Genomic DNA, 23,721 nt, shown 5'->3' with positions numbered 1-23,721 from the left:
AATTGAGACCACTGAGAGATAGATGGGAAAGAACCCTCGAAAGAGAACTATCAGACACGGAGTGGAAGAAAATACTGGCATACCCAAAGAAAGTCTCGAGAAATACTCGTTTGAGATACAACCAGTATAACTATATTCACAGGACATACCTGACTCCGCAGAGCTTAACCCGCATATATGGAGGTACTCCTGCGGGATGCCCCAGATGTGGTGTTGTGGGCGCCGACCTTGATCACATGATCTGGCACTGCCCAGAAATCCAAGTTGGTTGGGGGATGGTGATGAGTGATTTGGAGAAGCTGATGGGAAGCCCAATAACAAACCCCAGCAACATGCCTAGTAGGCCTGAAACGGACTTACAATTGGGAAGGTGCAGGAGCGCTACATAGATACTACATTAGCACTATATAGACGACTAATAGCGATGGGATGGAAACCCACTAAGGGCCCGGCTTTGACCGAGTGGAGACGAGATGTAGAGAGGTGGGCAGGAGCTGAATTACAGATCCTGAAGTGTGAGGAAGCAAGAGGGATAAGCCAAATACTAATAGCCACGACTTGGGAAGAGATATTATCAAAATGGAGACGAGTAGTAATGGAAAAAGGCAATGACACAGGCGACTCGGGTTAGTACACTCAGGCGGAGCAGAGAAACACACACCAGAAGAGCCCTTTACATAATAGAGGGAGTGCGATGGGAAATAAAACTCCCAGAGGCAGGGAGTGGACCTCAAATCAGAAAGGAGGAGAGGGGAGGAATCATGAAACAGCGAGATGACAGTAGTTGAACCAACATATAAAATAGAAAGAGTAAAAAAACGAATAAGGGCAAGACGGGATAGGACAATACTCCAATACGGCCTCCACATAAAAAGACAATTGGGAATAAAAGCACCACAGTGTTTAAGTTTATATTATGTTTATATTTATGTTAAGTTTAAACCGACAGGATAAAAGCAAGGAACCAACTGAACCGAAACAAGGGGCAAAGCACAGATTAACAGCAAACAAAAGATAATAAAGTATGCGAATAACCCTGGAAACAAACAACACAAGTAGACCTTAAACAGAAAAAAGAGTAATGATGCTTAAATGTAAAATAACATTGAAGAATGAGCATGTATAGTAGAACACAACCTGTAAATGGCAAAATATTAATAATTTTTTTTTTTTTTTTTTAAAGGTAATTGGTGATAAAGCGCAAGAAAATCACCCTGATCAGTTTAGCGACAGGGCATTTCCTTTGACTGATGGTGTTGAAACCTGGAGGCGAAGTGTTGGCATTTTGTGTTTTCTGTTGTTGCGAACAGATTTATTGTTGGCCTTCCCTGGCCTTGAATATCCTCTCCAGTGTTCCTTGTTTCAGCTTCCATTTATGTCAGCTGCCATCTTGTCTGCTTAGTCTGTCCGCTTCGGTGCTTTTCTTCCCTGGTAGGTGGATGGTGTAGACAGAGGCCTTCCTTAAAATTGAACATTGCCATATCTCTTGTGCTAGTTTGCTCAAGGTGTACGATTCTGTGCCTCCCAGTTTGTTCAGGTAAAACATGGTTGCTGTGTTGTTTGTTTGTATTCACACGGTTCTCCCTGTGATGTGTGCTAGGAATGCTTTCAGGGCCAGAAACATTGTATTTATGTCCATGACATTTATGTATTTCAGCGCATCCATGTTGTTCCATTGTCCCTGTACTTTCAAGTTCCCTCTGTGTGCTCCCTAACCCTTGTGGAATGCATCTGTTGTGATGGTCACTATTGGAGTTGGTGTACTTAATGGTCTTCCTAAGGTCACCTGTCTTGATTTCTACCATTGTGCTTCCTTTTGTATCCTTGCTGTGACAACCACTAGATCCTACCAACTCCTGGTGGCTTGTGACCATTTGTTTCAGATCTATTCTTGGAAAGGCTGCATGTGCATTCTTGCATGTGTTATGAACGGTATGCATGAAGTCATCATGCCCATTAGCTTCATGGCTGTCCTCACTGTCAGAGACTGCCCCTTCTGGTATAGATGACCTTGTTCTTCTATCGCCGTTATTCTCTTTGAGACATGGTATGCTTATGCTGTGCTTGAGTTTAGGTCACTCCCAGGAACATCTTTTCCTGTTTCGGTTGTGGCAATGATTTCTTGTGGCTTATGGAGAAATCCAACCATTCCAAAGTTGTGATCACTGTTTGAATGTCTTTTTGGCATTTCTGTTTTGCCTTTACTAGCCAGTCTTTAGGTATAAGAATACATGTATTCCTTTCCTTCTTAGGTAGGCTGCGTCTGCAGCAAGGCACTTTGTAAAGACACGTAGTGCTGATTATATGCTGAATGGTAGCACAGTGAATTGGTAGTGTACTCTGTCTAGTTTGATTCACAGATACTATAAAGGTAGGCATCCTTGAGATCTAGGGCAGCCATGCAGTTTCGGCTTAGAAGTGGGATGACTCCTTGGAGTGTTGTCATCTTGAAATGGTGTGTATGAATGAATTTGTTTAGTAATCTGAGGTCTAGGATTCGCCTCAGGGTTAGGCCCTGTTTTGGAACCAGGAAATAAGGAGAGTAATTTCCCTTGTTTCTTTTCCTTGTTGGTACACTTTTGATAGCTTTCATTTGTAAGAGCTCTTTCACCTCCTATCTTAATTGTATTATTTCCCAACCTCAAAATGTTCTCGGTTTCTGGAGTATTTGAGGTGGTTCTTTGGCTAGCTCTATCATTATCTGTGATGTATCACATTTAAAATCCATTTGTCTGATGTTATTTTTTCCAACTCTCTCAGGAAGAGTTGTATTCTGCCTCCCACAGTTAAGTGGAGGTCTGGTTTGTTGGCCAAGACACCTGTTTGCCTTTCCTCCCCCTCGGGGTTTGTCATCTTCCCCCTCCTCATGCCCAAAAGGGCTGCCTGTTAGGGTATAGCCACTGCTGATACGTTGACTGGTGCATGGCTAGATGGGAACTGCCTTATGTCTGCTGTTGGCCGGGTGTGAAAGGTACTTTCTGCCTCTGGGCCTTCGCGTTGTGTTTCTTCCTCTTCTGAACGAGACTCTGAATTGTAGGGCTCCCATAGTCTTGGTCGTTTCATTGTCCTCCTCTATCTGTTCTAAAGATTGATCGGCTGTGCACCTCTGGCTTAAAACCTGACACTCTTAACCAGGCATGCCTTCTCAGTGTAGTGCTGGTGCACATCTGTCTACTTGCAGTATCTGTTGCATCCAAGGCTCACTTTAGTCACATATACTAGCTATATTTCGCCCCTCCAGCATGACTGCTTTGGCCCTCTTCTTGTACTCTTCTGGGAGGTATTGCACAAGGGACTTCATCTCGTCCCATTGTTGGTGGCCGTACCTGATTAATAGTGCATTTGAGTTTGCAATTCGCCACTGTGTTGCCACCTCCCTCTCCATTTGCCTCTCCACAATGTCTAGCCTCTTGCTCGCTTTTTCAGGTGGTGGTCCCGCAGAGGTGAGGGAGTTGTTATGCCTTCTTACTGTGCTGACAATTATTGAGTCTGCCGGTGTCTTCTCCTGTATGTACTTAGCGTCTTGGCATTACTGTCTTTGCAGTGGCAGGTTCTGGAAACGCCCCCGTTCCCTGGTCCAGTATGCTAGGCAACATTGGTAAATACAGGTTTCCCTTGTTGGCTGGCATTAATGGTTCTAGGAGGAAACAAGAAACTCCCTTTTATTCCTCCAGTTGTACTTCATAGATTTCAGGAGTGCTTTTACTGAGACTGGTTGTGAAGAGCTCGAAGGGAAGTTGTCCCCAGGTCCAGATAAGATACCCATAGAGGTTTTTTTAAGTATTTTATTTGGAACTAAGTGACGAGCTTCTCACATTATTCAAGTCGGTGCAAGACGGAACACAAGCCCCTGCACCATGGCTGGCAGCGAATATAATCGTTTAAAAAAATAAAAATAAAAAAATAAAAAAAACATCTATTGTGAGTGCTCCTGCCATCCTATCGCCTTAATTAATGGGGATGCTAAACTCTATGTGAAAGTCCTTGCCACCAGAATAAGCATGGTGATTAGTAAGCTGGTTTCTCTTTGGCAGCACGGTTTCATCCCCGGGAGGGGGACCACTGATCACGTCAGGTGGGTGATAGCTATCCTGGATGCAACACAGGTTGCAAGGGCTCCTAGGTCGATGATTTTACTGGACGCTAAGAAAGCTTTTGATTGGGTGAATTGGGCATATTTATGGGTGGTGCTCTTTAAGAACAATATAGACCTTAGTGTCCTTGTTCACCTCTGCTTTTTGCACTTTACATCGACCCACTCATAAGAATGCTGTTATATAATAAGTTAATTGTTCCAATGGAATTGACTGGGGGAGCGTTAAAACGTTGGCATATGCAGATGATATTGCTATAGTTCACCAGACCCAAGGACAACACTAATAGCAATAGAGACAGAAACATCAAAATTTGGCGTGGTGTCAGGCTATCCGTTAAATAATGCTAAGTGTCAGATAATGATTAATGAATGGGTAAGTCTGGAGGATGAAAGAAAGGCTGCCCAAGTGAAATATCTAGGGGTCATACTGACAGCCAACCTAGACGACTTTGTAGACAATAATCTTGCTCCAGTGTTACTTAAGACTAAAAGAGAACTATACCGCATGAACAACCTGCATCTTTCGATAGTAGGGCGGTGTAGTGTCATTAAAATGGTCTTCCTTCCCAGGGTTTTATTTCTCTTTAGGAACATTCCGTTGGAATTTGGGAAGAATTGCTTTAAACTTATGGAAGAGATAGCACGCTGCTTTTTCTAGACCTCGTCGAGCTTTGGTATTAACAAGGACAAGGGGAGGATGGGCAGTCCCTAACTTCAGATTATATTATTGGGCTGCTGCTTTGCAATAAATTCAACCACTAATAATACCCGATGATTCTAGCAAATCACCAGGGGAAATATATATATATATGGACAATATCACTTACCCAGTGTACACCTGTTCGTGGCATGTTCCGCAGCAGATTCACATGCTATGCATGGGTCCTGCTATCTAGTGTTGGGCTCGGAGTGAGTCACAGGATTGAGTGACTCCTCCTCTTCGGCTTCATTGCGCATGGGCATCTACTCCATCTTAGATTGTTTTCCTGCAGAGAGTAAGGCAGAAGTGATAGAGTATAAAGAAAAGAGATGTCCATGTAAATGGAATTGAAATATATATATATATATATATATACAAATGTTTGTTGTAACTTAAACGGCTACAGGCTCCCCGGGAGGCGGGTGGGCGCATGTGAATCTGCAGCGGAACATGCCACGAACAGATGTACACTGGGTAAGTGACATTTTCCGTTCGATGGCATGTGTAGCTGCAGATACACATGCTATGCATAGACTACAAAGCAGTTTTCCTCCCATAAGCGGATGTCAGCCTGTAGGAGTTGAAGTTGTTTGAAATAGTGTTCTTAGTACAGCCTGTCCTACTGTGGCTTGTTGTGCAGCTAACACATCTACACAGTAATGCTTAGTAAATGTATGGGGTGTTGACCAAGTGGCTGCTTTACAAATCTCCGTCATTGGTATATTTCCTAAAAAGGCCATTGTTGCACTTTTTTTCTCGTGGAATGTGCTTTTGGTGTTACTAATAGCTGTCTTTTGGCTTTGGGGTACAACGTTTGGATGCATTTTACTATCCATCTAGCTAGTCCTTGTTTTGAGATTGGATTTCCAGTATGTGGTTCTTGGAATGCCACAAATAACTGTTTAGTTTTCCTAAATGATTTTGTGCTGTCAATGTAATACATTAAGGCTCTTTTAATGTCTAATGTATGCAGCGCTCTTTCTGCTACTGAGTCTGGCTGTGGGAAGAAGACTGGAAGTACCACTGTTTGACTGATATGAAACGGCGAGATGACTTTAGGTAGGAATTTTGGGTTTGTGCAAAGTACTTCTTTATGTTTGTGTACTTGTATAAAGGGTTGTTCAATAGTGAATGCTTGTATTTCACTAACTCTTCGTAACGAAGTGATCGCAACGAGGAATGCTACTTTCCACATTAGATATTGAATCTGAGACGAATGCATGGGTTCAAACGGTGGACCCATGAGCCGTGTGAGTACAATATTGAGATTCCATGAAGGCACTGGAGGTGTTCTTGGTGGTATGATACATTTTAGCCCTTCCATGAAGGCTCTGATAACAGGGACTCTAAATAGAGATTTGTGTTGTATATCTTGTAAATACGCTGAAATAGCTGTCAGATGTATTTTGATGGATGAAAAAGCTAAATTTGCTTTTTGTAGATGAAGTAAATAACCTACAATGTCTTGTATTGATGCGGAAAGAGGTGTAATTTGTTTGGATTGACAGTAAAAGACAAACTTTTTCCATTTGTTTGCATAGCACTGTCTAGTAGTGGGCTTTCTTGCTTGTTTAATTACTTCCATACATTCTGGTGGAAGATGTAGATATCCAAACTCTAAGCCTTCAGGAGCCAAATTGCTAGATTGAGTATTGCTGGATTTGGATGCCTGATTAGTTGTTTGTTTTGTGTCAACAGATCTGGTCTGTTTGGCAGTTTGATGTGTGGTACTAGTGATAGGTTTAACAATGTTGTGTACCATGGTTGACGTGCCCACGTTGGAGCTGTAAGTATGAGTTTGTTTTGACGCAGTTTGTTGACCAGAAATGGAATGAGTGGGAGAGGGGGAAAAGCGTAAGCAAATATCCCTGACTAGTTGATCCATAGAGCATTGTTCTTGGATAGAGGGTGTGGGAACCTGGATGCAAAGTTTTGGCATTTTGCATTTTCGCTGGTGGCGAATAGATCTATGTCTGGTGTTCCCCACTGATGAAAGTATTTGTGAAGTACTTGGGGGTGAATTTCCCACTCGTGTGTTTGTTGATGATCCCGGCTAAGAACATCTGCTAATTGATTGTGTATCCCTGGAATGTATTGTGCTACAAGGTGAATGTTGTTGTGTATTGCCCAATGCCAAATCTTTTGTGCTAGAAGGCATAGTTGTGATGAGTGGGTCCCTCTTTGTTTGTTTAGGTGGTACATTGTAGTCATGTTGTCTGTTTTGATGAGAATGTGTTTGTGAACGAGAAGAGGTTGAAAGGCTTTGAGTGCTAGAAATACGGCTAGCAATTCTAAGTGGTTTATGTGAAGTTGTATGTGTTTGTTGTCCCATTGTCCTTGAATGTTGTCACTGTTGAGGTGTGCTCCCCATCCAATTATTGATGCATCTGTTTTAAGTGTGGCTTGAGGCACAGGGTCTTGAAATGGCCGCCCTTTGTTTAAATTTGTGGAATTCCACCACTGAAGCGAGATGTGTGTTTGGCGGTCTATCAACACTAGATCTTGAAGTTGACCATGTGCCTGTGAACATTGTTTTGCAAGGCACTGTTGTAAGGGCCGCATGTTTAGTCTTGCATTCGGGACAACGGCGATGCATGATGCCATCATGCCCAACAGTTTAATGACAAACTTGACTATGTACTGCTGGTTTGGCTGAATTTGTGGTAATATATTGTGGAATGATTGTACCCTTTGTGGACTTGGGCTTGCAAGTGCTGTTTGGGTATTTAATGTGGCTCCTAAATACAGTTGAACTTGTGCTGGTTGTAAGTGAGATTTTTAGTAGTTTATTGAGAACCATAGCGTGTTTAGGGTCTGTATTACATAATGTGTATAGTGTTGACACTGTGTCTGGCTGTTGGATTTTATTAGCCAGTCATCGAGATATATGAAGACATGGATGTGTTGCCTTCTTATGTAGGCTGCGACTACGGCAAGGCATTTTGTAAAAACTCTGGGAGCTGTTGGTATCCCGAAAGTTAACACCTTGAACTGGTAATGTTTTCCTTGTATTACAAACCTGAGATATTTTCTGTGTGCTGGATGAATGGGTATGTGAAAATACGCATCTTTGAAATCCAATATTGCCATAAAATCTTGTTGTTGTAACAGTGGGACTACATCCTGTAGTGTTACCATGTGAAAGTGTTCTGATAGGATGTAATGATTGAGGGTTCTGAGATCTAGTATTGGTCTCAATGTTCCATCTTTTTTGGGAATAAGGAAATACAGGGAGTAAACCCCTGTTCCTATTTGATGATGTGGTACAAGCTCTATAGCTTGTTTGAGTAATAGTGACTATACCTCTGTTTGCAACATTGAAATGTGTTGGGAGGAGAGTTTGTGTGGTTTTGGAGGTATATCTGGAGGAATTTGTGTGAATTCTATGCAGTAACCATGGTGGATATTGGATAAGACCCAATTGTCTGTTGTGATGGGTAACCAGTGTGTGTGGAACTTTTGCAGTCTTCCTCCCACAGGGGAAGTGTGATGAGGGAAGATGTGGAGCAAGTCACTGTTTTGTGTGTGAGTTTTGCTTTGATGGCTGATATTTTCCCCTACCTCTGGGGAATTGGCCCCTGTAGGTTCCTCGAAACCCACCTGTTTGGTACTGAGGCTGGTAAGACGGTTTTGATTGTGAGGTGGATGCCTCAGATGTTTGGGCTCTAAAACCTCCCCTGTATTGAGGCTTTCAAAATGAGCCTCTGTACTGTGTAGAATAAAGAGCACCCATGGCTTTTGCAGTGTCAGAGTCCTTTTTCATTTTTTCAATGGCTGTATCAACCTGAGTGCCAAAAAGCTGTTTTTCATTAAATGGCATGTTAAGGACAGCCTACTGGATTTCTGGTTTAAACCTTGACGACCAAAGCCATGTGTGTCTTCTAATGGTGACAGCAGTATGGATTGTTCTTGCTGCTGTGTCTGCAGAGTCTAGAGCTGACCCAATTTGATTATTTGTAATAGCCTGCCCTTCCTCGACTATTTTCGGGGCTCTTTTTTGTTGATCCTTGGGGAGATGCTGGATGATATCTTTCATCTTGTCCCAGTGGGCCCTATCGTACTTAACCAGTAGTGCTTGGGAGTTGGCTATTCTCCATTGATTAGCTGCTTGTGATGCTACTCTTTTACCAGCAGCATCGAATTTCCTGCTTTCTTTATCTGGTGGCGGTGCATCACCAGACGACTGGGAGTTAGCCCTTTTCCTTGCTGCGCGGACAACTACGGAATCTGGAGGTAGCTGCGGGGTAATGAAAGCTGGGTCAAAAGGAGGCAGCTTATATTTCTTTTTTACCCTAGGAGTGATGACTCTTGCCTTAACTGGTTCCTGAACAATCTGATGTGCATGTTTTAACATGCCAGAAACATGGGTAGAGACTGGTACGTAGTGTGAGTGGAGGATAACCTATTAAAGAGAAATTCATCCTCAAGAGGTTCTGTGTGCATGGATACGTTATGGTATGACGCTGCCCTAGCTAGAACCTGAGTGCATGAGGTGCTATCCTCTGGGGGTGATGGTTGTGACAGATAGCAGTCTGGACTGTTATCAGAAATGGGTTCATCGTAAAGGTCCCATGGGTTGACATTATCTTGGCATGAATCTGCAGAGTGTACTGGAGACTGTGCAGTGGGGGTAGTAGGTGGAGAGACAGTCAGGTGAAGAGAATGAGGAGACTGATGAGGTGAGAACTGAGGAGGTGGAGATTTTTGTTTGGGTTTTGGCACTTTAGCTGGTGGCTGATCAGTGTCCAATTGTCCTTGAAAGGCCAGCTTCCTCTTTGCTTTTAGAGGAGGTGCAGTTAGGATCTTGCCTGTGTCTTTATGAATCTGAATTCTGGCCTGCCTTTCATCAAATTCCTCCATTTGCGTAGGTTCCTCAGAAAATCTATGGCTTTCTTTAAGTTGTTTGGAAAGTCCATGCTCCTCTGTGTATATGGGTCTTTTCGGCTCCGAAGTCGGTTATCTCCTCGGCATCGAAAGGCCTGGAGTAGATGTTGGCCTCTGCTCCGAGAGGGATTTTCGAGGCTTCGACTTGATGGGTCGTGTTTGCCTATTTCGGAGCCTGTGCTTCGGCTCGAGTCCGAAGGCTTCGGTGGCGTGGCCTTTCTCAGTGCTGAAGTTGTTGCTTGGTCACCGGAAGTCCTTTTAAGGGCGGAGCCATGGCCTTCTGGCAGTGGCGTCCCCGCGGCCTTTTGTTTGGGCTTGGATGGGACAGGGGCAGGCGTACTCACGTGCTGTCCTGCCGTGACTGGTCTGTCATTGTCTGACTCTTGCTCGGAGTCGGACCCCCGAACGGAGACTGCGGTGTGCATAATCTCTTCTTCTTCCACGTCGAGACGTTTGGTGCTTCTCGACGTCATTTCCAACCTTCGTGCTCTTCGGTCTCTTAGAGTCTTCTTCGAGCGTAAGGATCTGCAGGCCTCGCAAGTATCCTCTCAGTGGTCTGGAGATAGACACAGGTTACAGACAAGATGTTGGTCCGTATAAGGGAACTTGGCGTGGCACCGAGGGCAGAAACGAAACAGGGTCCGGTCCATGAGGCTTCGACGACGCTTTGGTCGGCCCGACCAGGCCGAGTTGGGCGCAGGTGCCCCGAAGGGCAAGTAAGGAGCTGGATCCGCCGGTACTGAAGTGTTGATGATAGATGGTACGCATTAGAAACAATACCGACGAATTAGAGAGTTTGTAGCACTTTCCGACTCAAACTACCGGAGCGAAAAGAAACACGTCCGAACCCGATGGCGGAAAGAAAACAATCTAAGATGGAGTTGATGCCCATGCGCAAAGGAGCCGAAGAGGAGGAGTCACTCGATCCCGTGAATCGAAAACACTTCTTCGAAGAAAAACAACTTGTAACACTCCGAGCCCAACACTAGATGGTAGGACCTATGCATAGCATGTGTATCTGCAGCTACACATGCCATCCAACACATATATATATGTGTGTGAAATCCAAAATATTATGGCAGCGCACACTGTTAAGGTTGATTAACTTGACTTCATTAATTTGTTAAGTGCAAATATAGTGCAGTAACTATGAAGAAGACTGGTTAGTCGAAATGCGTTGTTTCCTTTCTCTTTTGCACTTAACAAATAAATGAAGTCAAGTTAATCAACCTTAACAGTGTGCGCTGCCATAAAATTTTGGATTTCATATTGACTGAGAGCACGGCCAGCTCTCGCATAACGCACCAACTGCAGAGCGCGTTGCGGTGTGTGGCCGCATTGCTGAGCATATATATATTTAGTATGATTTGGGGCAGTGTAGCAGATGCTGCCTTTTTGAGAATAGTGTAACCAAGCTACTTTTAAAAAGTTAAATTTAAAACAGTATAGGCTGCATTTGAAGTATGGTGCCACGTCAAGCACAGATTAGGAATCGATCGACTCAGCCATTATACTCTTTTTCGGAACACACCACTCCTTCCTAGGATTTTTAGTGATAAATGTTAAGATAAAAGGGCACAGGATGGTGTTTGAAAATTAGGCGATTTTTACCGTGGTAGACAGATAAAATCTTTTAATGAATTAAAGGACATGTTTTCTCTTGAGAGCAAAGATTTCCTTAAGTTTTTACAGATTAGAGATTTTTTGTTGACTTTATCTAGGGAAGATTCATGCAGGGAGAAGACCGCAGTGATAGAGGTACTCGAGAATGCTGCAGACTGTAGTATAAGAAATGTCTACCCGCCTCTAGTGGGCTCTATGCACGATGATCTGGGGAAGCACACAGAGAGTTGGAGACGACAAACTGGATACTCGTAAACATTGTTTTTAAGCTTCTTTGGAAATGGCTGAGCTTATATTAATGTCAGGTGGACCACAAGCTCAACAGTACAAGACATTATTTAATTAATATTACACCCCTGCTAGAATATCTAAATGGGGAAAGCTAACTGGGGCCTCTTGTCCATGGTGTAACAGCACAGGAGCAGACTTATGCCATATGTTTTGTTAGCTGCAATAGGCTTGAAATGCTTTTAACTGATATAACAACGTTTTTGAAAGGGGTAACACACCAGACAATAGGCCTAATACCTCATCTTGTATTATTAGGGATTGATGAAGAGGTATGTACTGGTCAGTCTCAATGTTTTGTGTTTTTGGCCATGGCAGTGATGCAGAGCTGTATCGCATCAGATTGTAAAGCCTGAACCTCCAACTTATAATCAATGGCTTTCTTGAATACTCTCCATGTATTAACTGGAGATTAGCTTGTATACACTTAAAGGTCAAGCCTGTAGAAAAAGGGGGGTGAAAATTTGGGTCCAGTTGTCTCAATGGCTAATGAGAATGTAGGTGGGAACCTGCTGCATGCAATGAATATGAAAACCTCCACAATATAATGAACGTACTGTATGTTTCAACTTCATGATTCTTATGTACCCTACTGATAATTCTACGCTCTTTGTCAAACCCTCCAGCCCCTTCTGCCTCCTCGGGTTCTTTTTGCTGTGGCTCAGGTGTTGCAGGAACATCTAAGGCAGACTGATAATTTTCGACTTCAAAGGTCATTGACTGTTTTGTTGGGATTCAAAACTACCTTAAGGAGTCCTTTTTTCTTTGTAGAAGCGCTGACATATCTGCCTCAAGCCTTCTCTTTTTCTTTTTGACCTCCTACACCCTCTGTTCAATGGTGAACGTCTTTTCTTGGCCGTTGACGGGTCTTTTGTACCTCCTTTCGTTCCTTCTCCACCGGATGGAATCGTCAAGAGTTTCTAATGGGTCTTGCGTGCATCGATATCCTGTAAGCCTCTTTGGTTTTCGTTTGACCTTCGGTCGGCGTTAGCTTCAGCGCCTAGGCTGCCTTTTTGAATTTTTTGTCAAAGGGTTTAGGTTCCGTACCTTTCAGCGGCTTGATTACCTTGAGAGTTTTCTTTTCGGTCTTCATCGCCGCTTATTTGCCGCCTATTTCCTATTGGTGTCTGTTGCATAGGCTTCAGTATCTAACTCTCCGGAGTTTGCGGTTTCGGCTTCCTCGACTTCTAGTCGTCAGCCCTCTACAGGCCGATGTCCTTCAGTTATCCCTCTTGTCTTTGGGTGACCACAGTGTAATGTTGAAGTCTTAGTTTTCAGAATGCCCTTTAGGTCTTCGGCACGAATGCAGCGCAGGCACTAAATGGCAGACTGATGCACAACATGTGGATCTAGAAAAGGATTCATGCTGCAAAAACGTTATTATAGTGATGTCAGAGACTGCCCTACATTTTGCACTGCATAACTATATTTTATATACTATGAAAATTTCGTTTTTACCTTACCTTCTCAAACTTGAGTTTGACAGGTTTAGGGTTTGTAGAGGTTACAGCATCTGCGATCTCCTGACCAATCTTAAAAGACTGTTCCTTGGTAGCTCCTTTTAACAGAACAAACATGCTGAAAAGAGATTACGCAGGAGTTAAAAATAAAATAACTGAATGCAGCAAAGCATAAATGAAATGCAAAAGTAAGAATAAGAAATTCACGCACTACTGTACATTTCTTGGGACCTTAGCAGATGTTTTTAACTTTTAATTTGTTTTCTGTCAATGAAAGACAGCTGTTTCAACACTAATACAAGCTCATGTCTCTTTTAATCTTAAATTCAAATTACACAGTGGTTCCTGTTTTTCTTGATTACTACACTGGACAACCATTGTCCAAAATAAACTAACAATCTCTAAATGAATTTTGAATGAATACACATTTTGCAGTTTACCATTATCCATTCTTCTATCTCAGTTGCTCACTTCCCTTCCTATGTGTCTAACGAGTGGTTTGCCTACAAATGCTAATAGAGAAAGTTTGGTCTTACCTTTTGAGCAAGGCACAGAGTAAGCAAGTCTACCATTTTTTCCTTTGCCAGTCCTGATATCAGGTCAAAACGGATGTTAATATAGTGCACAAATGTGTCCCTCAACCTCCTTGTCAGTCTACACACCTCCCTGAGCAAGTGAATAAGTGAATCACATTTTCTGGAAGCCAGGTCTCACAACAAGTTCCTTCATACAGACAAGTTAAAACTATTTACTGTCTTTGGGTGACAGAAGCTATGAGTGATGCATTTGTGCCAGGTTAGAAAAGAAAGCTGAAACCTAAACGATATCCAATGTCATCTTTACCAGTACACAAACAGATATTGTGAGCCCTTGATTTTTAAACTGATTTAAATAAGATTAAATTTTAATACCTGTCAGTATCGCCATACACAACTCGAGCACCCCACTTCTTTGTTTCATTCACCAATTTTATGGCTCGCTCCAGTGTCTCTCGAGCTTTGTGGACAATACTGTCACCGATCTGGAAATAAGAATTGTCCATTTACCAAACTGTGTACCATTCTTATAGGCGCATCCATATGGATTATTGCACTTATTTTAAGCTACTGATACCTGAACAATGAAGTGTATACATTTGTTATCCTTTCTCTCCTAGCCTGTGACAACACTGGTTGTATATTTCCCTGGTAGAGATGAATAACCCAAGAAAGAACCATTAAGACAAGGCTACTGGATACTGTAGTACTGGGTAAGCAACTACCTGTTAGGTACCACTGGTGAAAGTGGATATCAGTGAACTCTTATTGTCTTATGCTTGTTGCACTATATTTTACTTAATGGCCTGAAACAAAGTTTTATGTTGCTGAGCATGGAAACTATGATAAGAAACATTGCGAAAGTTGGTATTTTCCAAAAGAGGACAAATTAATGTGGGTAACATATTTTTTATGATACAGTTCATTAATGTGCCATCCACTTCAACATCCTCAAAGAACAAGTACCTGGCATTTGCCAGAAATGCTGAAGAGCACATTTCAAAGGAACAGCACACTGCTCAGAAGTACAAAAGGCGACAGCACATTAATGTGGTAGAGAAACACAAATACAAAAGACTCCTCACTAAACATGCATAAGCTAAGAAAACCAAGACTCAGAAACTAAAAGAACCAGCAAGATTGAGATCTGCATGGTGTTGTGCTTTCTCTCTCTAGACATAGCACACTTATTATAGATAAAGCATCTGTTGTTATGGTTATTCTCTAAAAATAAAAAAACTCGGGAAAAGGATGAAAACTAAAACAACAGACTCAATGTTTTTGTTAAGCCTGAAACTTTGCACAGGACCACCGCTGCTTTGTGGATGAACCTCCAATAATTACATATACATACATATATGCAACATTTACATGCTACAACCATTCTTGAGATGAAGAAAGGGAAATACATTTTAGTTGCTAACATTTTGCATAAAACTAAAAGATATCTATTTACACTTCACTCAGTTATTCTACGTCTGCATGATAATTAAAAAAGACTGCATAAAAATGTATTAAAAAAAAAAAAGAGAGTCAAAACATTTTCAGGTACTTCTTACAATTAGAATTTTTATCGTCATCACAAAAAACATCATTTTCCTAACTAATGGTGTGTGCTTACTTCAGATTACTTTGACTTGGGTGACTGCTGCTTTGAGTATGTTTTCATATTCGCAGTCATGTTGACTACCATAAGGAACTTGTTCTGGAGTTGTTTACTTTGTAGTGCTGATAATTCACATGCTCTGCACACTCCTGCCATATAGTGTATAGCACAAACATTTGCAAGTTGTTTTGAGGAAGTTTGTTTCAAGACATCTTGTGAGCATACAATCCACCGGGATAAAGACTCCAGATCAGATTTCGTTTTTCCCTTCCAAAGAGTGAGTGTAGTTAAGTACAGTAACATGAAACTGGACAGTAACTATACAATGTGAGTAAAAAACCTAGAGCTTAAGCTGGCACTCAGGGAGCCGTGAGGGTGCAGGTGTATCTACAGCACTACAAGTTACAAACTGATAGTTAAAAGGTAAGTAACAATTTCTAATTTAGCTGGTGCTGCTGTAGATCAAATGCTCCCAATAAACCGGTGGCTTGCAAGCAGATGTAGCAAATGTTTAAAACAAAGTTTAAAGTACAGTTTGCTCGACTTGAGCCTCCTGCCGAGTTTGAATATCCACATATCACTGCCAAGTAAATAAGTGCTATCATGACCATATAGCAGCCTTACATATATCTGCTTTGGTTATGTTCCCTAAGAAAGCTCCACAAAGTTTATTTTGCCTTAGCATAACATGCATTTAATTTTCCATATTGCAAGACCCAATTTGGAAACTGGACTTCCCATGTGGGGTTTGTAAATGCAGCAAACAGTTGCGGTCTTGCAAATGGATTTAGTTCTATTAATGTAAAACCATAAAGCTCTCTTAACATCTAATGTAATTCCCTCTCTGCCAAAGTCTCAGGGTGTGGGAAGAAAATTGTCAAGTTGATAGTATGGTTCATGTGAAACCACTTTTGGTAAGAAATGTCGATTTGTCCTCCGTTTCACTTTGGTAATGGGCACGTAAAACTGGTCCCTAAACTGTCTGTCCAGTGACAAACTTATTTTGTTTCACTAGGTGAGATTGAGCTAAACTCTGGGCTATAAAACACTATATTCTTCTGTTGTCTGCATGTGCAGCATTACAGATATGATGGACAACTTAATTGCCAACAATTTCATTACCGTTCTTCACAGTCAGAGGGTATGATGTCTACAAAATATTTAGCAACCCTTGGAAAAATTCAATCATTCTCTCTGGATTGAGAGAGGCCTTGCCTCAGATAAATACTGCTCATAAGAAGGGCTGGATTTCCAGAGGGCAGAAACGTGATTTTTTGGTGTAGTCTGTAAGGCCTAGCTTGTGCCGGACGAACACGGCTCTCTGATTGTGCTAGGGACGGCACCTCTAGAGCTGTCATTTTAAAATGGTCAGACAGGACATAACAATTTAATGGCTTGGGGCCGAGCATAGGCCATAAGGGTACAATCCTTTGAAAGAAGCGAGTACAAGTACACTCCATGGACCTGCTGATGGGTGGCAACTACTTCAATGGCCTCTTTGCTGAGAAGTGTTTGTACTTCCTCTTGAAGCAGTTCCTGATGTTCCTCATTGATTGCAGGATACTGTGATTGGAACGCTGGTGGTGTGGAACTCCAAGCAGTATGTTTGCTGCATAATGCAAAGGACCCACTTGTCTAAGGTTATTTCCTCTCCTCTGAAGGTACTGCTTGACCAGGGGGATTATTGGCAAGTCACTGTTTTGAGGCGCAGAACTGGAACAAAGTGTTTGTAATAACCCACACTCCCAACAGGCATTCTCCGATGACCTGGTTTCTGAATCCCACTGGTGCAGGTCGAATTTGAAGCACCAAAAGATTTTTTTCTCTCACTGGTGAAGCAGGAAAATTCAGTAACTAGCTTTAAACAGACAGTGACTGCTGCTAGACTGTCTTAGAGTTCAGGATGAATGTTCAAACACAATAGCAGAGAAAATAATTGGAGCTGGAGTATTTGTACTGTGCACTGTAGGCTTCAAGGAGGAGTCAAGGAACATTTCAAGAAAAAACTTGCAAATGTACAGGCTCAACACCAAATGGCAGGACTGTGGAGCGCTTGTGATGCACATGCTATAAATTAAATGGTTACTTACCATTAGGAGTAGTTTTGCAGCCTGAAGAGTTTTCTGGATTCACATGCTGTGCATTATTTTGCCATCTAGTGGCTGGCTCCAGAATTGTCTTTTTCCCCCCGGTTATTCCATTTGTCCTCAAAGCTTCCTGTTGCCTCTTCTTCTTCTGGGTTGTAGAAATCCTACTCTGCATCCTCTTCGTGGGGGTCAGGGGTTGCTGGCGCCTCTAGAGCAGCCCCTTCCTCTTTGACTTCTGTACTTGTTGAAGTTTTAGCTGGGAGCCTGAATTGTTTCAGCTCGTTGTTGAACTCCTTCTTGTGTTGAAGGAGCAGCGCCATTTCTGCCTCTGGTTGACACCTCTTCTCCACATCAAAGTCCTTTTCGAAGTCCTGCGTCGACGAAGGTCTCGTTTTCGGCATCTACAATTCTTCCCCTGACGGTTTTACGGGTTTTGTCTTTTCCGCCAATCTGCCTTCCTCAGTATTCCTGGTCTGGGACCCGTGGGCCTCCTTTGTTCAAGGCTGACCCTTTATCATCATTTTCTTGGATGTCAGGGCTGCCTCATGTGACGTTTTCTTGGGGATGTTGTCCTCCGAGGTTTTCAATGGTCTCTTTACTTTCTCAAGTCGTTCTTCGACGTCCTTCGTCGCTTTCTTCGGCACATGTTTTTTTTCTTGGCATCCCCCTTGAAAATTTCTCTGTCTAACTCCTGTGGGTCGATTCTGCGCCCCAACCTGCTCTTCATCGTCGTTGGATAGGCTTAGGTCCTGCAGGGACACCTGCGGTTTCTGGCTGTGCATTGCTACGTGTGTTCGTCTCTCTGCTTTCAACGCATCCTGAGTGCTTTTGGTATGAATGTAGCGCAGGCCTTGCAGTCCTCATCCTCGTGCAGAGGTTGCAGACTTCATGCGAGTGGCGCTGGGCGAATTTATGGCGACAGTTTGAGCAGAATTTAAGGGGGTGTTTTCCATCACCCCTACCTTGCTTCATTCTTCTGCCATGTGTGAATTCCATCGGCATTCCCCACTGGGGGATGTGACCGGCAGTTCACTTTTCTCTGTCGTTCTTCCATTCTCTAGTTTGGTGATTTTTGCTGGATTCTTTAGCGTTGTCCCCAAAAAACTTTGGATCTCTTCCTCTTGTTTCCAGACGCAACGGTGGTAAAAAGAATCTGAATATGGCTACCACGCACAGGAACTTCTGGGGAGTCGTCTGACATCACAAAGGAGATGGACCTAGCACCAAATGGTGGTTGAACACGCCTAGAAAGGCGAAAAAAAAAAAAAAGAAGAAAAAGGGAAAAACAGACCATTCCTGACCCAACCACTAGATGGCGGAATAATGCACAGCATGTGAATTCAGAAAATGCTCCAAAACATTAGTTTTCTTAAACTACATTATTACTACGATACAAAAGGATAAAAGCAAAAGCAGTATAAAAGGCAGATTTTGTAATTATTTAAAATATATTTTAACAAAACTTCTAAACAGCTTTGTATTCTGAAAACAGCAACATCAAAGTATTCAATATACAATCAGTAAAAGAATAAGCATGCAGTAGACAAGGTACTTCTTAACTAAGTGATACTGGGTAGTTCTATTTCACAACTTACCTCCATACAAGGCATTCTTCCTGAAAAGTTAGCAGCAGTGTAGCCAAAAGTAACATTTGCAATCAATTTGAGACCCAGTTGACGTGCATCAAGCATTCGTGTGATTCCTTTGTCGTGTCTATAGCTTTTCATTGACTGTTTCACCATAATTCGAGTTTTCAAAATGTCTTCAAGCATTCTCGGTAGCACACCTTTTCGTACAGAAGCCTAACACAATAGCAACAAAATATTAGTAGTGGTTTCCAACGTTTTAAGCTTGCAGATCAAAATTGTAGTTTAACTTATTCAAACAATAACAGAAGAAAGAAAACATTACTTACCTGCAATAGTCAGTAAACGGCTTACAGTCTTGTAGTTTCACATGCTGGCACTCACCTGCCATGTACTGCTGGGTTTGAAATATTATACTTTAATTTTCTTTGACGTTTTGGGATTTTTTTTCTTCAAAATTCTAGTGACTTCTGATCTGATATAAGGCACCAAGAGACTGACAATCTTGGATTATGTATCAATCCTCTGGCCTGTATAGCTACACATTCATGCTCGAGTTCCTGTATAGTGTATGTGAAGCCTCTGTAATCTCAGAAAAAAAGGAGGCGGTACCTATTTTCTCAAAATTCATAAAGAAGTCTTTTTATTTGCATACTTGTTATAGTAAAAGTTATTGCATACTTGTTATAGTAAAAGTTATTGCGGGATATTAACTTTAAAGTTCTTTGTCCATCATATCTATCTTTTAACTTTATGTATTTTTGTTCATACAATACAAATAATATAACAGAAATAGCCCACATGTACTTTGCAGCTTTATTTCGCTTGCTTAGGGCTCCAGTTAAATGTTAGCATAGTTTGCTCCAATTGTTAGGGAATTTAGATTAAAGGTTTAAAAAATGCTCAAGATGCAGCAATATTGTCACTAACACTGTTGTTTGTTTTTGGCTGCAAGTGCAGGTAACTTGAGTCGTTTCAAACAAAGATTGTATTTCATGGTCATTTCAGGAATCTTTTGCAGGGATATAAGACACAATGAAGTTGAGTGATGCTCTGAGCAGATTTTGTTAAATTACATTAAAACACAGACATGCCCAAACAGTTTCCATTTTGCTGTAGAACACAATACAATAGTATTTGGTCGTCTTGCTTTCCTAAGAACGTAGAAGTTCCCCCTTCTGGCGACTGAGTAAGTCGACGGATGTGGCAGTTTACTGACTTGATGGATTCTTATCTCTCACAGAAGCAAGAACCATGTTGGCACAATGATGATAAATCATGGTCATGGAGGCTTGTTGCATTTTGCAAAATAGGTAAGGTGTCAGTGGAAGTGGAGATAAAAACACAAGCAAATACTGCTGATCAATCTATTCACAGAACATACTTCAAGTGCTGGAGTTCTGAATAGCTGGGGGTTTACTCAATGCATTTCTTTGTTCTCATTTGGGGTAAGCAGATCGTTCTGCAGAATCTCCACCTTTGCAAATAACTTGCTAGGGCCTATGTACTGATTTCCTATTTCTGAGTCTATTGTTGATTTCAATTCCAAATAACTGCAAAGCCACTGTACATATCCAAGTGGTGTTGTGCCAGAGGATCTGACAGCAAGAAGCTCACAACTAAATTCACTGTGCCACTCTTGACAAATGGAGAGTAAGTGACTACCTTTGATTGTAAGATATGGATGTCATGCTTCACTTGCAGAACACTGACAACTTGTCGTAAAGTCACTTTTCAAATCCTGCATGGCTAATTGCACTGCCTTGAGTTCTGATACACAGATATGTTATTGAGTCTCTGTTTCCTCCCACATATGTGCATCTTCATTCCTAGCATGTGGATTCTCAATTTTATTTTAGAGGCTTGTGAACAGAAATGGGCATTCATAACTGTAGGGAAACACACTGCCCAGCAAAAACGTTTGTTTTCTACCACTTTGGTCCGTGCTGCGTTTTAGGCTCCAATAAAACTAGATCCTCCCAGGTTACAGTCGGCTGAAAGCCAAGCATTTCTGTACAAGATGCATTTGTAATCGTGTGTCTTAGACAAATACAATACATGAAGCCCTCATTCTCAAAAATTTCATCATCTTTAAGTTTCGGAGAACGTGGACCCTGGTAGGGAGAACCAATGCAAGAAATACCAAAACTTCCATTATTGGATAAACCTTTTGTTATAATTAACTAAGTGATCATCCTACAAAAGAACTGAAACAGTTGTCACAGTAATAGGGATTTCTTTAGACTTATTGTGAAATTTGGCTTCTGTAGTAATTTAATAGTCAGCTGATTGTGTTCTTGACATTTCTACAATGTTCTCCCATTTCTCCTCTTTGCCAGGAGGATTAACATGAGCAGATGTGCTGCTACAACTGACTGCTATTTTGTAAATACTCTAAGATTTGACTTTATCATGAATGACAGTATTCTGAACTAGTAAGGTTTGCCACTTACCACAAACCCGAGACATTTAAGATGAGTGAGACTTGCAGAGTGACAGAAGAAACTTCTGTTTGATCCATGATGTCAAGAGATCTTCCTCTTGGAACAGGTAGATAACTTCTAAAGTTTAGTTCTTTCATTATATTGTCTTCACATATCAGTTAAGGCAACATAAATCTAGGCTTGGTCCTGGTGTTTGCATCATTTATTGTGTTCAGAAAGAAGATCAAATATACTCCATGCCCCATTGCCCCATTCGGCAAATAGCTTCCTTGGCTGCCCTCCCAGTTTTCTAGCAGGCTCGTCCAAAAGCAATGGCAAATGCTCTTTGTTTACACAGTTCTTATTTGGTGGATAATGCAATAGCATTTGCTAGAATTCAGTGCAGTACCTTTTGTTACTGTGCTTCGTATCCACTGGTTTATAGCTATTTTGCTCCATCTGTGTGGAAATAATCTCAGTCTTGACCCAACAGGTGTTGTCTAATCAGAGGGACTCTGCTAAAATCACTAATTGAAAGCAGAGGCTTCTCTTTCACAAGGATACAAGACTCTTAATTGGGTACTGTCTCAATAAATTGCCTGTAGTATGTTACTGAGGCTGTTTGAGCTGTTGCTGCTCTTTATTGTTGAGCTTGATAGGTTTAATAAAATTGGCTTTGGCCAGTTGTCAATCTCATTTACTCTTTTTGTGATAGAGGTGTTGTGGATGTAATGTCCACACAGATTGAGGTGTTCATATAACATGTATAATTCTTTCGAGCATTTAATCTATATTTGGGGATGAAAAATGTCTTCCCATCAAATGGTATCCAATGCATGTGCTACTGTACCTTGTGATGAAAACCAGATAACGTGAGTCTTGCATGTCTGCAGATCAAGAGGCTTGTATTAATTTGCCTCCTGGCATTGTCTTCGGCATCAAGTGCACACTGTATTTCTGCAATGAACATGGTCTTCCCCCTTCTTGCACAATTTCATCAGCTCTATTGCAATGTGGCTCTGAAATGTGTTCTTGCATTTCAAGCATTTTCTCCCAACGATGTCTATCATAGCAACTGAACCGAGCTGGTGAATTCAAAATGCTCCAATTCATTGTTTCTCTTATTGCTGTTTTATTTAGCAGGTAGCTTTAATTTTCTTCTGTTCGCTGCTTGTTTAACTGCAGAACATAGGAGCATAGAAACTGGGGGAACAGTAACCATTACAACGGTAGGGTCCTGCACCACTGCCTTATAAACACTTTATCTACTTTAAATGCTACTGGCCTTGCCTTAAAGTTCACCTGCATATTTTTAAAACAGCTCTTAGCATGGGAAGAAACTTATTGGTCTTCAATGTGTGTGATTAACTCTTTAAAAAAAAAATAAACAATTCTATTGGTTTTTGAAGATACAGAAAGTACATCACAGGGTAGAAGACAGATTGACGAAGATGATCAGATTCAGTATATGTTGAAAATCGTACACCCTGAATAATGACTAGACAATACAAATTCGACATCTCCACCCACCCCACCCCCACACCCCGATCCCATTTCCCTTGGGTCCTTGAAAGTTCATGGCAGGAAACCTAGCCATTTCCCCCATACCTTTGTATGTTTGCTGGGACATCCTCTCGCCTCGTAAACCTACCTTTCTTGGTTAGAGCACCAGTCAACCCCGTGCTTCCAATTCAAAAGGGTCAGAACAGTGGAGGAGTTCCAGTGCACTGCAATGGCTTGTTTCGCCACCATCAGCGCAGTACCCATAAAAGTTTTCTCTGCCCTCGATTCCCCCATACCCTCCATCACCCCCCCACAAAACCAATGCCAGAGACAGCTGCAGCCCCCATCTCACCACTGTAGTCAGTTCTCGAAAAAGCCAATATAACACAATTTGGGAGCACCCCCATACCATGTGAACAAAAATCTGCCGTTCCCCCATGCACTGGAGCAATTGGGGGAGGTTTGTAGCCCACCTTAATGCTGCTGCCCCGGAGAGAGGTATGCTCTATACAGGAAATACAGTTGTATCATTCTCAATCTGGATGATAAGGTTATCAACCTGGGTGAAACCAAAGCTTCCCACCAGTCCTTGTTCTACAGAGGACCCAAATCAACCTTCCCAGCGGGCCCAAAGATGATCCAAGTCACCCGGAGTATTGTTAATTAGCATTTTATAGAGCTGAGAGATACCTCCCTCCCTAGAGCTTCGCTCAATATCTTAGCCTCTAGCAGGCTATGTTCTGGTATCGTGTCAACGCCCGGTAACTGTATGTGAAGGGCATGTCAAAGCTGGAGGTATTTATAAAACTGCGTGTGGGCAAGCTGATGGGCGGCCTGTAGGTCCTGAAAGGATCTCCTGGATCTCCCTATCCACACATCCCCAAGTAGAGATAGACCCAGCAGGTCCCTCCTTCCAAACCAATTCAAAC

At 42.0% G+C, this 23,721-nt stretch overlaps 1 protein-coding gene across 4 annotated transcripts in view; it reads right to left on the bottom strand.

The window, feature by feature from the left end:
• Positions 1-23,721, bottom strand: part of REV3L (REV3 like, DNA directed polymerase zeta catalytic subunit) — a 948,974-nt gene that overhangs the window by 144,572 nt on the left and 780,681 nt on the right. For all 4 annotated transcript variants that reach the window (XM_069234598.1, XM_069234599.1, XM_069234600.1 and 1 more), the window contains exons 25-27: positions 18,876-19,082; positions 13,963-14,072; positions 13,055-13,169 (exon numbers count right to left, since the gene is read on the bottom strand). In XM_069234598.1, the coding sequence (XP_069090699.1) occupies positions 13,055-13,169; positions 13,963-14,072; positions 18,876-19,082 (432 nt within the window). The remainder of the gene's footprint in view (positions 1-13,054; positions 13,170-13,962; positions 14,073-18,875; positions 19,083-23,721) is intronic.

Source organism: Pleurodeles waltl, chromosome 5, assembly GCF_031143425.1.
Source record: "Pleurodeles waltl isolate 20211129_DDA chromosome 5, aPleWal1.hap1.20221129, whole genome shotgun sequence".
In the NCBI taxonomy this organism is placed as follows: Eukaryota; Metazoa; Chordata; class Amphibia; order Caudata; family Salamandridae; genus Pleurodeles; species Pleurodeles waltl.
Note: the sequence above shows the minus strand (reverse complement) of the source record. Positions and strands in the feature narration are given on the sequence as shown.